We start from the raw sequence: 14,351 nt of genomic DNA, 5'->3' as shown, positions 1-14,351 counted from the left end.
CAACACATTTACGGTACTATGTCCTTACTCTGTTTAAAATGCCTATGAGAGCTTTATAAACTCATCATTTTGTTTTTTCTTGACGTGACTGTGAAAATGAATACACACAACTAAATTAACGAATTACATTTAAAGACAACAAAAAATAATCAAAATCTCACAAATGCCTCCGGTATATAAGTTTACATCATTCAAAACTAATAAAATTGCTTTCACCGAAATGTAATGACTTTTTTGCCACTGAAAAGTTTTTGAAATTTAGCCAAGGCCATGTGTCTTGGGAAAAATGATACTACCAATAATATAATTATTATATTAAATAATTCTATCATTTTCAAACATGTAGGATTCAATTCCAAGAAAGCAAAATCAAGTCCCGGGCCAACATCTTTTTCAACATTAAATAAACTTCTCAATCTTTAAAGAGGAAAACATATCTGGGTCAATGACGTGACGCTAATTATTCTGTGTCCATATGGTTTAATTAAATGTAAAAGGGTTAAAAATAAATTTGCAGATTACTTGCATACACCCTTTTTTGAGGACCAAGTCTAAAATTTCTGGTTTTATTTCATTTTTAAAGAATATTTGGGGGATAATTGCAAAAATGTCAATATGGTGTAACCGGTCTGTCAATTGGTGTAACTAGTATTTTTATATAAATATATTAATAAAAAATGTTGAATGAAATATAATCATCTAGTTTAATGTAATATGATTTTTTTTACATCAATTGTCAAAGATTACTTAGAAAACAGAGCTGTTTTCAGCATATGTCCGGACAAATATTACAAAAACGCATTAAAATTTACCTTTAGTAATAACTAATAAAATGTATTTTCGTGTAATATTTAAAATGATTTTATGATTACGCTAACATGCCATCAAGGTGGATAAAACATTTAATATTTCTCATTCTTTGGGCAATTGGCGGTTACACCACTTGACATTTTTCAGGTCCATTCAGTCTTAACCTTCATAAAAATGGTGCAAATGTAATTTTTTATTGCATGTAATCAACATAAATACACTATGTGCATTAAAATATACCTGATGCATGCTTTTCTCATCTTTCCAAACCGTTTTTGTCATGGACCCATCTTCAAAATAAAGCTGACAAAATAAAACTGAGAAATTCTCAAATTTATTTAAACATATGACAACAGAAACCAGGCAGATTCAACTTTCAGGTTTGGCAAGCTGAGTGTGGGTGGCCGCTGTAGATAGATACCAAACAAACTTGGGCCTCCGCTGCCCTGTTTTAAAGCTTGTTGTCCTGCCCACCTAGGCAACATATTAAGTGGGCTCACAGTAGTAAGGGCTCCAAACAGAAAGCATCTGAAATCGAACGCAGCATCACATGTATCCTTTAACAACACAGTAATCCCATCATGCATTGTGATGACCTTGTCATAAAATAACACTTCTAGATCCTAGTGTTGGGCAATATTCTCCATAGTGAGATTGTCCTATCACCAACCTTTAAGATTGTAGGCACACAAAAGTATCAGGAGCGGGCCAAAAGATTCCTTATTTATTTTCTTTATTTTTTACTTATTTATCTATGACAAGTTACTAGATTGGTGGACAGAAGCTGCTTTACTTTAGGAGATGCCATTATTCTATGCACGCCCTGGTGTCTGGGCTTGGTGTAAATTAGTTACATGGCAGGGAACGGGAACAATTCATTGGTTTTAAATAGGGTTGGGTACCTTTCACATTTTTACCGGTACCGGTTCCGATGCCAGTACCTGGAATTCGATACCGGTACCCAGCGGTACCTTTTTCGGTACTTTACTCTGACTTAAGTGACTTTCAGTGGACATAATAAGCCCAAACCTCTCATTTTCAACATTTTGTTATTTATTTCGAAATGTTTAATAATACACACAATCTTTACAAAAAAAAACATCCCTATAACATCCAGGGCATATGTCTTACATATAAATAAAATAAATAAATAAAATATATAAGTAAGACAAATGATCAATGAACATAAACGTCCTAAAAGCAACATAAAAGTATACTTTTATGTTGAAAACAATACTAGCAGTTGATTTTTAGAAAAATCAGCATGTCAACGTTCTCAGGTAAAAGCCATGACAGAGCGGTAAAGAACACTCGCTCTGAGGATGTAGAAGAGGACTGGACACAGAGATACTTTTTTGCCAATCTGACCAGCATTGGCATTTGGTCCGCATGTGGTTAAATGTGTTCGAACAGCCACACGGACTGCCTTCTCTCCTCCTATTTATCTAATTTGAGGTACTGAGGACAAAGTTTTACGTCATTTCTGACTTTTAGCGTGAACACACAGTCTTTAGGCTTTCATTGATAAAGCTAAAAGCGGCTGATCTCCGCAGTTTCATTTCGCGAGCGCGTGAAAGTTGTGTGATCTTAATTCATTAATTGTGCTGAAAAATCTGAGAAAGCTCCAACATATTCATGTACAAAACACTGTGCAGCATGTTTACTTAAAGGAATAGTCTACTCATTTTCAATATTAAAATATGTTATTACCTTAACTAAGAACTGTTGAATCATCCCTCTGTCATCTGTGTGTGTGCACGTAAGCACTGGAGCGCGCTGCTACGCTACGATAGCATTTAGCTTAGCCCCATTCATTCAATGGTACCATTTAGAGATAAAGTTAGAAGTGACCAAACACATCAACGTTTTTCCTATTTAAGACGAGTAGTTATACGAGCAAGTTTGGTGGTACAAAATAAAACACAGCGCTTTTCTAAGCGGATTTAAAAGAGTAACTATATTTTATGGCGTAATAGCACTTTTGGGAGTACTTCGACTCGCCTGAAAAGTCCGTTCCCCTTCTCACTCTCATAATGGGAGAGGGAGGGTGTTACTGCGCCGAGTCGAAGTACTGCCAAAAGTGCTATTACGCCATACAATATAGTTACTCTTTTAAATCCGCTTAGAAAAGCGCTATGTTTTATTTTGTACCACCAAACTTGCTCGTATAACTACTCGTCTTAAATAGGAAAAACGTTGATGTGTTTGGTCACTTCTAACTTTATCTCTAAATGGTACCATTGAATGAATGGGGCTAAGCTAAATGCTATCGTAGCGTAGCAGCGCGCTCCAGTGCTTACGTGCACACACACAGATGACAGAGGGATGATTCAACAGTTCTTAGTTAAGGTAATAACATATTTTAATATTGAAAATGAGTAGACTATTCCTTTAAAACACAAGCATAGTATTAGTTCGTGTGCATTTAAACCCGTCATTACTCCAGCTTACGTTAAAACGAAAGCAAAGGGACTTCCCCGCGGTCTCCACGGACCACCACTCAAAGTAATCAGGACAGGACCGATCGAAAGTGGAAAAAAGAGACGGACTGGTGTTGCTAAATACTGGGTGTAAACAGAATTTGTCTCTCTCGTCCACTAGTGATCCGATCGACGAAAACGCATCTTAATAAGCTTTTATATAAGCTTAATAAGCTGTGCTTCTAAATACACACTGTGTTTAAATAAGTGCTTCCTCAGGTTGGATGTATTAACACTGCTTACCTTGCACTTACTGTTACAAATATTACAGGTAGCATTGTCTGCATCATCCTTTGTGAAATTTAACCACATGTTAGATCGCTTTCTGTTAGCCATTAAGCAAGTTGCAAAGGGGTGTCACTTACCACACCATCTCTCTCTCCCGCGCGCACACGCTTTCGCTACGTACCAGACTCACACGGCGCGCTGACATGTTCTCTCAGGTACCGAAATTGAGCACCGATTGATTTTATGTGAATCGATACTGGGTAGTACCGACGCAATTCGGTCGGTGCCTATAAAAGTACCGAGGTCGGTACCCATCCCTTGTTTTAAACCCCTGCTCAAATAACAACCTATCTAGCACAGTACACCTTCAGGTGTAAGGAAATGTCCGAGCTTGAGCACAATACAAGTTCACTCGCGTGAGAAGTCCGAGCCGGGCACGGGCATACTACAAGCTCACTTGCGCAAGGAAAAGCCAATAAGATCTCTCACATGAGTATAAGCATGTAATGCGTGTTGGTGTGCCAAATGCAGGTTATGCAGAAATGTTAATGTGAAACTATAAATGACAATAATAATAATAATAGCATAATAATAATTTAAAGCATAATGGGCAAACAAGCCAAATATTGTCATGAAGGCTATCACTATCGGCACAACTCTACTAGATCCTGTTCACGTAAGTTTCTTAGAGATTTCCAACAACGATGTTCTGACAGACACCAATAAAAGAGAGCTACACCATAAAGAATCTACCAAAGACTGTCTCTATTCTCTCGATAACACCACACTCCAACAGTGATTGTCTAATGTACACAAGCGGTGCTGTGAAGGTTATAGTATCAGTGCTCAATAAATTAATAGATCAAAATTTGAGAGAGACACTAGCCGACCAGCATTCTCTCAGAAACATTGCGAGCTAAATCTTCGTTTAAAGGTGCAGTGTGTAATTTTTAGAAGGATCTCTTGACAGAAATGCAAAATAATATACAAAACTATATTATCAGGGGTGTATAAAGACCTTTCTAATGAACCGTTATGTGTTTATTACCTTAGAATGAGACGTTTTTATCTACATACTGAGGGTCCCCTTACATGGAAGTCGCTATTTTGTGCAACCATGTTTCTACAGAAGCCCTTAACGGACAAACTTTTTTACTAAGATGTCTCCGACGATGACATGTTTGTCTGGTGACGGCTACTGTAGCTTCTCTATGTGTTTCAAAGCGAGGGGTGAGCAGTGGACTGAGCTGTTGGTTGCAATTCACAACATCACCACTAGTGGCCGCTAAAATTTACACACTGCACCTTTAAAATCACTGCTGCCAAAAATATTAAACTAACCAGTCAATCTCACTGACTAGGTTGCTGAATGACTAGTAGACCAACACAAAAATTCCCAATGTATTCTTTAACAACCGTAGCCTATTCAAGAAGCTTTAACGGCCTGTTAGCATATAGGGCCACAGGCAGGGTACACCCTAGATCCAGCGTGTCCAATCCTGCTCCTGAAGGGCTGGTGTCTCTGCAGTTTTGCTCCAACCCTAATCAAACACACCTGATGCAGCTTATCAACGTCTTACTAGGTATACTAAAAACTTTCAGGCAGGTGTGTTGAGGGAAGTTTCAGCTAAACTCAGACAGAGTTTGGACACTCCTACCCTAGATAGATAACCAGTCCAACACAGGTAAAAAATGCTTAAAGAAATAGTTATTCCAAAATTCAAAACACATAATTTACCCATGTGGCATCTAAGATGTATTTGACTTTCTTCAGTCGAACACAAACAAATAATTTTATATTAAAATGCAGTCATGTTATCTTCTTGTATGATGGTCAACATCAATAATGACATTAACCAAATACACGTATTATACGTTCATCAAATACTTTCTCTTCAAATCTACTTAATCCTGGCCTTGGAACATTCAGAATTCCCAGTTTGTTGGCAGAATCCATTAAGAATCTGATAAAAACATGCTCATTAATAAGACAAAATGTCAGATGCACGGGTTTTGCATATGTATTTTGGATCTGAAGTGAAACAATATGTGTCGTCACGTAAGAATCATTCAGATTCATCATTACTGATGTGCCACCATATTTGAACTTACAACGCTATCCACCTGTTAACTCTGATGTCATGCAGGGCATCCAGGTCAAAACGATCTCAAATGTCATAGAGAAATAACAGAAAAATCACGCTAATATACACTCGTATCATAATGCAAAGCTACCAAAAACACCCAATCCTAATTTTTATCTCCATAACAAAATCCGAGATGACCTTAAATGGACTCATGGACATGGAATATTTAACTGTGGGTTCACACCAGAAGCGAGTTCAACGATTTGCGTGAGTAGATTACATACAGAGTCAATGCAAAGATGAGATCAGACGCATCCTCGTGTGGGGCGATGCGAATGGCGCAATATGGGTGGCGCGTTTGCCTCGAAAACACACGTTATTCACCTCAAACGCGTCTTCGCCCCAGTTGAAAATGTTCAACTCGAGCAAAAAATTCGCATGACACGAAGTTAAATCCCGCGACTAGTCTAGAGCAAGTAACGCAATGCCCCGCGTTTGGTGTGTACGTAGCATAAGAATTATTAATATATTGCTATGTGTAATATGAATAAATAGTGCTCATAAACTGTTTAAATAATATGCTCTATTGAAATGAGTGGAGGCTTGGACCGGAAGCAGTATTCCTTATGTCATGATTTGACTTAAGCGGATGGACATGCAACATATCCCCAAGTTCAAAATATGAATTGTTTTCTCTCACAAGAGTACTGGTTTGTTTCAAAGACATATTAACCAACTGAAGTCATTAATATTACTAAATGTATGTGCTTCTTAGAGCTTTATCACGTTAGCTTCCATATATGATAACATTTTAATATATACATTTATTTTTTCTGTTCAACTGAAAAAGGAAGTCATATACATCTTGGATTGCATGAGGGTGAGTAAATTATGATAGAAATTTAATATTTAGTTGAACTATTATTCCTTTGAAGGAAAACACCACCGTTTTTCAATATTATACTATGTTCTGACCTCAACTTAGACAAATTAATACATACCTATATTTATTCAATGGGTGCACTTAATCTTTGTACAACGCGTCGTGAATGTGTTAGCATTTAGCCTAGCCCCATTCATTCTGCATGTTTTATTTTGTACCACCATACTTACTCATGTCTTTAAATAGGAAAAACATGGAAGTGTTTGGTGACATTCCTGTTTGGATTTTAAGGAATGAATGGGGCTAGGCTAAATGCTAAATGCCAGGGATCAGACTAAGGTTCAGAGAACATCTCAGCACAGGTCAGTTTCAATGAACGCAAACAGCATTGTGGGTAACGTAGTCTCTGGCAGCTACTCACGTGCATGTTTGTCCGCCAGGGTGATGAGTGTCGTTGAGATGTCTCTGCGCCGGTAGAAGCACACCACTTTGGCCTCCACGTTCCCATTGGCAGTCTGCAAACAAAAACAGAGTTGTCACAGCAACAGCTTCTGAACCAATCAGCAGCTGCAGATGCCTAATATGCAAATGAGAATCAAATCACAAGCAGAACCTAAACACTTTTAAGTGAATGATATGAGATGGTATAATGAATGGGATGTAGTGTGACGTCAGAAGAGAAGGTTTAATAGTGTGAACATGGTAGGAGGGTACACAGAAAGCCACAGCGTTGAGTTACGTCAGTCACTGAGATGACAAACGTTTGTCTCTTACTCACCTTGTTGAGCTCCTCTATTCGCCTGATCAGCAGTGGGTTACTGGAGGAGTTTTCGAAATAAACGTAATCTGCGAGGAGAGAGAGAAACAATTGTTAGTGCTCCAGCACCTACAGTCTGTCAGCGACAGACAGCATCTCCTGTCACGCTCGCGCACCTGCTGAGGCTTACCGGACTGTTTCACAGACTAAACACAACATTCTCCATCATTGCATGATGCCAGTGGCGGTACGTTTTGGCAAGTTCCCCTACGAGAACACCCGACAACAAATGTGTTGACTGCGTGAATAGCTATGGCATTTGTAATTCAACCGCCTAGACAACCTTCAGTGTCCTCGTACGATTGGCACAAATCTGACACGCCAGTACCAGAACCATCACGGGGGAAATTTTAAATGACTAGTTCACACAAAATTAAAACTCCTTGTCATCATTCTTGTCAAACCCAAATGCTGTTATTTGTCCATAATCTTTTAACCATAAAAGAAGTTCACATTGACACTGTCTTAAAAGCTTTGCATGATATCCAGATGTCTTTATTTCATGCTTAAAGCTGGAACAGGACAAAACTGTAGTTGTTATTGGACGATAATCTTCCCCTTCATTGAGTTGCGAACCTCTGCAACCAGACCATTAAGTCAGTCTGTCCAATTTGTGAACAAATTATTGAACGGCATAAAGATTTTGTTGGCATGGTTCTCGAGTTCCCAAAAACCAATGGTGTGTGTTTAAAACAACACAAGGCAGAGTAGCCTACTAGAATTTTCATTATCGTATAAACCAACTCTTCAAATTCGAACAAGAGCCATATAACCTTCAGAAGTCATGTTTTGAGGCAAAACAAATATTTGACATCTGAATAGCTGGGTTACCTTACAAATATCTCTCATGTTTTCGGTTCTCAATATCTAACTGATTCTCTATCTTGTTCTCAATGCATTTCTGCGTGTGTTGTGTTTGAGTGAGTGCTTTTTTTTTGGCTTTGCTCCAGGGTGTGTGGGCTCTGTGCAGGCTTACGGATCTGTGGGACGTCCCCGCAGGCCTCAGACTTGGTGGGGTGCCTGGTCTTAACCCTGTGTGTGCCGAGACCTCTGGGAGATTACACCCCACACAACAGACGACATGCACGCTCACACCCATACTGCAATAGTAATCAGAGGGTTTGGGGGGTTGGGAGTCAGAACCCCATGTCTGGCAAAAAAACATGTTTGCGAATTCAGTGTTTGGTAACAAAGCCTTTTGATTCTGAAGTTCTTGTTTGAGAGCGAAAGATGCCAGTTTACTAATACATCAAAATAGGACTTTAATGGGCAAAAATCAGACAGGACATACAGCATGAAGGCAAAATAATCCAAACACGTGGCTTGAAAGACTGCACACAGTCCCAATAAGGTACTAGCTTGTTTTGAAACGCAGGCCTTTTTATGCATTTTTGATTAATGCATAACACAAAACGTATGTGCTGAACTGGATTCAAACTCATTTCGTTACATGAGCACCACAGCTCATTTTTTATCAACAGCTCAGATAAGAGCAGGTTTTTTGACATTTTCAGACCTGCGCTTGGTTTTCATTCTTCTGACACAAAGAAAAAATTTGTTACAATACGGCATTTACTGTGTTTAAGATAACTTTCACGTCATTTTAATATGTAAAGAAATTAAAGCTGCAATCTTTAACTTTTTTATTAACAAATATTGACGTTTCATCGGACGCATGTGCCTTGTCGCAGTTACGCGTCTGATTGGAACTTTACTTCCGCTTTCTGTTTAACGGTCTGAGTACTGAAGAAATACCTCATCGAAAAATAACAAATGTTTTTGTTTCCTAAAGACAGGGGGAGACGGCAATCACGAATCACCAATATGTGAAGGGAGGTTTGGCAGCCGGTTTGTAGTAAACATTGTATACATTATAGTACACATTAAAGTACACATTTTACACAGTAACCTTAGTTCAGTGTGGTTTTTTTCACTTTAGATATGAAATATGAACTAAAATAATCTACTTGTTGTTTCTTTAGCTTGTTATCAGAAATAAACTACTCTAAAAGGTTGTTATTGATTCTTAGCGGAGTTTACCAGACGTTACGCATGTTCAACGAAAGACTTTGTTTATGTTGTTACTGCTAAAACCGTCTTTAAGTCGAGAAAAAGTACATGGAAAATTTTCAAAACCGTTTCCTCACCTTACCCCAATCCGCAATGGTAAGCTTATACTAATGATTTAAAATTTGAGCTGTCAGGTTCAATTTCACGGGAAATGTCAGTTTTACTTCATTTGACTTCGACTCACATTAGAACAATAATAACGGAGCAAGAAACTTGTAACCTTATGTTTTAAACAGCAATAGAGAGACAAACGGTTACTGATTTAATATTTTACATTATTAAATATTTTAAAAGTTAAGCGCAAGTAATATACCCCATTAACCCATAATGCGCTGTTACGTTTTAGAGCAGGTTATGAGTCTAATTATTGATGTATGTTTGCTGCATTAGCTACAATCCTGATTCAAATAAGCTCAGTCTACGCACCAAGATACAAGAAATGATTTTGGTACCAACTACTAGTGTTTTAGTAAAAACCACGACAAGACTAAGACCAAGATAAGATTGACCAGTTCTCATAAGAGTAAATTTTGTAATCATCCTGAATTATGTTTGGCATTTGTAATTTTTTTTACATAATCCCATTAATTTCTTAAAACAGGAGAGCAGTTACAAAAGAAATCAAATTAGAAATAAGATACTGATAGTATTTGAAGCAAGAAGTTTTACATTCAAATCACATTAATGATGTATACCCTAATAAGATGGTAGCTGGTTTTGGCTGGCTTTAGCTGGTTTAAGGTGGTTTACGCTGGTCCTCCCAGCCTGACAAAGCTGGTCATGCTGGTGGGCCAGCTGGTATTCCAGCATGACCAGCTAAGTCCAGCTAGACCAGCTTAAAATGTGACCAAAACACAGCTAGACCAGCTTGCTACACCAGCAAAACCAGCTTCCTACACCAGCAAAACCAGCTAAAACCAAGCTGGGGACCAGCTAAAACCAGCTCACCAGCTTATGGATTTTTCAGTAGGGTAATATGACAATGCACCTGCAACTTATGGTGCTTTTCCATTGCACCCCACGGTACCCCACGGTTTGATTAAGGGTCGGGTCAGCTTACTTTTGGGGGCTATTCCACTTCGTAAAGTACATAGTACCCGATACTTTTTTAGTACCATCTCAGTTGGATTTCCAGGCAACCCGAGCTGATACCAAAACGTGACGCGAAAACACTGTAGATCACTGATTGGTCTGAGAGAATCGTCACTACCAGCATCATCGCTATAATGTAAAAGATTAGCTTTACCTTTGAGCTAGCTTGCACAGTCTCGAGTAAACATGTTGTCACCTGTGCTTTGCTGTAAGTTCCCAAACTCTCTTTTAGCAATAAAAAACATCCACAGGTTATGAATCAAGAACACCATACCAGTTTTTTTCCAGACTTGCAGTTTGTGGCGGCACATTTGCGAAGCGCACGTTCACATATATGTTTAAATGCAACTTAAATGAGGCTCAGCAGAGCACGTGGACTGACGCCACAGGTGTGTGTACAGAAACTGTCATGTGAGACAGAGGTAGTGATAAACGCGATGTGCAAACATGTACTCGTGGCGGACTAAGAAATAAATGAATGTATGTGAATGTACAATGACGTTCTCACAATGATGTCACAGCAGTAGGGATGGGCATAATTAATCGACGATCGATAATTGATTGTTAAGAATTTCGTCGATTTCGTAATTTGTTATCAATTAATCTAATGCATTTTTTTATCTAACTCCTGTTTCACAAATACTCCGTACGCAGTGTGTTTGCGTATGTGTGCAGCGAATCCGTCAAGCACTCGTTGCAGTGCGCTGCTGACCGCTTATTCTGCATATGAAACATTCATGTGACACTTTCTGTGAACACTTTTTCGCATAAACAATAGAACAAAGCATCATTTTTTTACAAAACAATATATTTTAGATATTATTTGACAGACTAGTAAGTGTGGATTAAGGATGTTAAAAATCTCTAGCCTGGTGGTTAGGATCTGAATGGATCAAATCAGCAGTTTTGCAATGGTATATTTATCTCCACATATATCATAAATAAAAATAAGCAGAGTAACTTTGCTACCCTTCCACATTATATATTTCCTACTATGTATGTATATGATTTCCAAATAATAAACAAGAGTATTCAATGACAAAAAGCGTCTCATATGGATATAAATCCTCACAATATTATTTACTTTTCTCAAAACTTTGACAAAAATAAGCAACCGTATTCCTACAGTTATTCAAAGATGCACACATTATTACGCACATAATTTGAATATTATATAAAAGTATTCATATAACGGCACGTTTCATATGGCAAATAAATATCATCACATTAACATAACAGCATAATGAAATGAATAAACAGACAATGAAACAGGATTGAAATATAAATTGTATTATTATTACCGGAAAAAAGCAATATTGCTAAATTAATCTCTGAGGTAAATGCGTCAAAAACGCTGTTATCCGCACAATAAGTCTAAATGAGCAATAAAAGTGAAAAAAGCATTATTAGGCCATGTCTCAAAACTTTATATGACAAAAATATATTTAAAATAAATGTATACTTAGTTATTCAAAGATGCACACATTATTCCATATTACTCCCGTTTATGAGCATGTTTGTCTCTGGCCTCGCTCTGTTATGTAATAGATTGACAGGTGCGCATCTCCGTCTTTCAAACATATATCATTTTGTAATTACTACCTTAGGAAAATTAGCCATGATTTTATCATTGTGAAAATGTTTTTTTTTTTTTGCAGATTAAAAACGATTTGTATTTCCGCAATTTTACTACAAATACCATGGTTATGGTATATTGTGGAGTTGGAGACCATAGTACATTTGTGTCTACTGTTGTAAAATAAATAAAAACTAAAAGACTATGTTAGTATAATTATACAATGGTAAATGGGGCTCACAAAACGCACGGTGTTTCACACATACCCTGTATGCGGAATAAGTTAGCGCTGAGGTACCTGTGCACCCCGGTCAGTCTCCTCGGAGCGGCTGTTTTCGGCGGCTGGACTGACGGTCACCATGGATTGCGGTCGCGTCTGACCCCAAAACATGCTTTTATTTCTAAAAAAAAAAAATCAGTAGACAGGTGCAGAAGTTTTATGCGAGTTACTAAAGTAAAGTTTGTTATATTTCACGAGGCTTTAAGTAGCCTAATTTGTTATAGCCTAATGTTAGGAAGGCTAATTTCTTGCACTTTCTTCTGGCTTGAATAATTTTGAGTTACATTTTGACAAAACCTTTCAGATCTAAGTATTATGTATTTTGTTTAATTTAATGTTAAACATGAATCTGTTTTTTTATTTTATTTTGGAACTAATAATGAGGTCTCTGTTTAAGAACGCTGGCTCGCAGCTGCAGGTTCCGCTGCTTTAGAGCACCGCACATGCACGCACATATATGTTTGAAACATAGTTTAACTGTCTGCCACAAGTTGATCTTGTAATAAAGGTCTCATCGAGGAAAAACACGCTGTATATTTGTATTCATTGCATTTTTTAAGTATAAAAGTTAAATAACAAATTTTATTATAAAAATATTAATGATTAATCGATAGTCGATCGTTAATTCTCCCGACGATCGACAAAGAAAACTTAATCGAATGCCCATCCCTAGTAGGCAGCGCAAATATAACGACACGCCTATAATCCGAAGTGATACTAAACCCGATGGAAAAGCTTATCAAGCCAAAGTGAGGTGAGCTGACCCGACCTGACACAAACCAAACCGTGGGGTACTATGCAATGGAAAAGCGCCATTAGTGATATTGCACACTTGTGGTCTTGTCAGTAAGTCCTGTCTGTCAGAGGCCAAGACAAGACAGAGTCTATATGCAGTCGAAAACGAAACCATCAAAAAAAGTCTGTGAGTACTACACTCAACACAAATGTCCCATTTCTATCGTAGGGTGCTGGCACCAGAGCTAATACCCAATCTGGATTCATTCTGCACATTTCCACCACAGAAAAAGCAGTTCTGTGCCTAGGAAACTGGCTCTTCACTGACCCCTAAAACCTACTGGGTTTGAACCAGGAACCACTAAGTCAGAGTGCTGGGACTGGCATGCTCCACAGCATCCTCAGCCACATTACTCTCACTGTCTGTCCAAAACAACATTTTAAATACCATATAATCATCTCTAAAGGCAACAGAAAAGTGGCCTGGATCTGAGAGGTTCACAGATATCCTGGTCAAAAACCAGCTCCAGCACAAGATATGGGTTATGCTTGAAACTATCTAAAGCTGTACATATCTGTTTATTGTTTGCTTTTCTTTTACCAAGAACTGTACCGTCTGATATATCAACATTGGATGACATCCATACTATATTTCTCACATATACACTCAGACAGATCATCTCAGAAGTGCATTCTTCTTAGGGACAGGGCACTTTACTTTAGGTATCTACTACAAATGACAATAAGTGAACACACTGAAGATGCCTAAATCATCCATTTTGTCATCCATCAGCCACGTGGCATTTGACTGAATCTGCATATACAAGACTAGGACTTTGTGGTGGCCGCACCTCTTTTTAGTACAAGCTCTACCAGAGCCCTCTTGGGCCACAGCAAAACCTGACATGGAGTATGCCAGCACCTCAAGGAGAACCAGGTGGACAATGGCGAGGACCTTGCACAGGACCTAAAGGCATCACCGCTGTCAAAGCTTTTTCCATCCCTCCTGCCATCTCTGCCTGTGCCCACAGCAAATACTATGCCCCCATCCCCCCACCAATCAGCACACAACACAGCATGTGACATCACAGTGCAGTCAAATTTCATGTGATCCAATCCCTGCATGTTGCCGAGCCTCACTGAATCCGAGGGTGCAAGACAGATAGACGACACAAAAGAGAGAGATAGATGTGGAGAATCTAATCAGGATGGAGAAAGTTGAGCGAAAGACAAAATGAAAAAAAAGAGAAATGGATGAGACAAATCGGCCAAAAGTGAGTCTGTTAAAACTGC

General features: G+C 38.3%; 1 protein-coding gene across 2 annotated transcripts in view; it reads right to left on the bottom strand.

The window, feature by feature from the left end:
- The window catches only part of LOC129417201 (metastasis-associated protein MTA1), a 69,814-nt gene that overhangs the window by 45,465 nt on the left and 9,998 nt on the right, over positions 1-14,351 (bottom strand). For both annotated transcript variants that reach the window (XM_055171707.2, XM_055171708.2), the window contains 2 exons: positions 7,267-7,334; positions 6,910-7,003 (listed from right to left, as the gene is read on the bottom strand). In XM_055171707.2, the coding sequence (XP_055027682.1) occupies positions 6,910-7,003; positions 7,267-7,334 (162 nt within the window). The remainder of the gene's footprint in view (positions 1-6,909; positions 7,004-7,266; positions 7,335-14,351) is intronic.

This window comes from Misgurnus anguillicaudatus, unplaced genomic scaffold (genome assembly GCF_027580225.2).
Source record: "Misgurnus anguillicaudatus unplaced genomic scaffold, ASM2758022v2 HiC_scaffold_28, whole genome shotgun sequence".
In the NCBI taxonomy this organism is placed as follows: Eukaryota; Metazoa; Chordata; class Actinopteri; order Cypriniformes; family Cobitidae; genus Misgurnus; species Misgurnus anguillicaudatus.
Note: the sequence above shows the minus strand (reverse complement) of the source record. Positions and strands in the feature narration are given on the sequence as shown.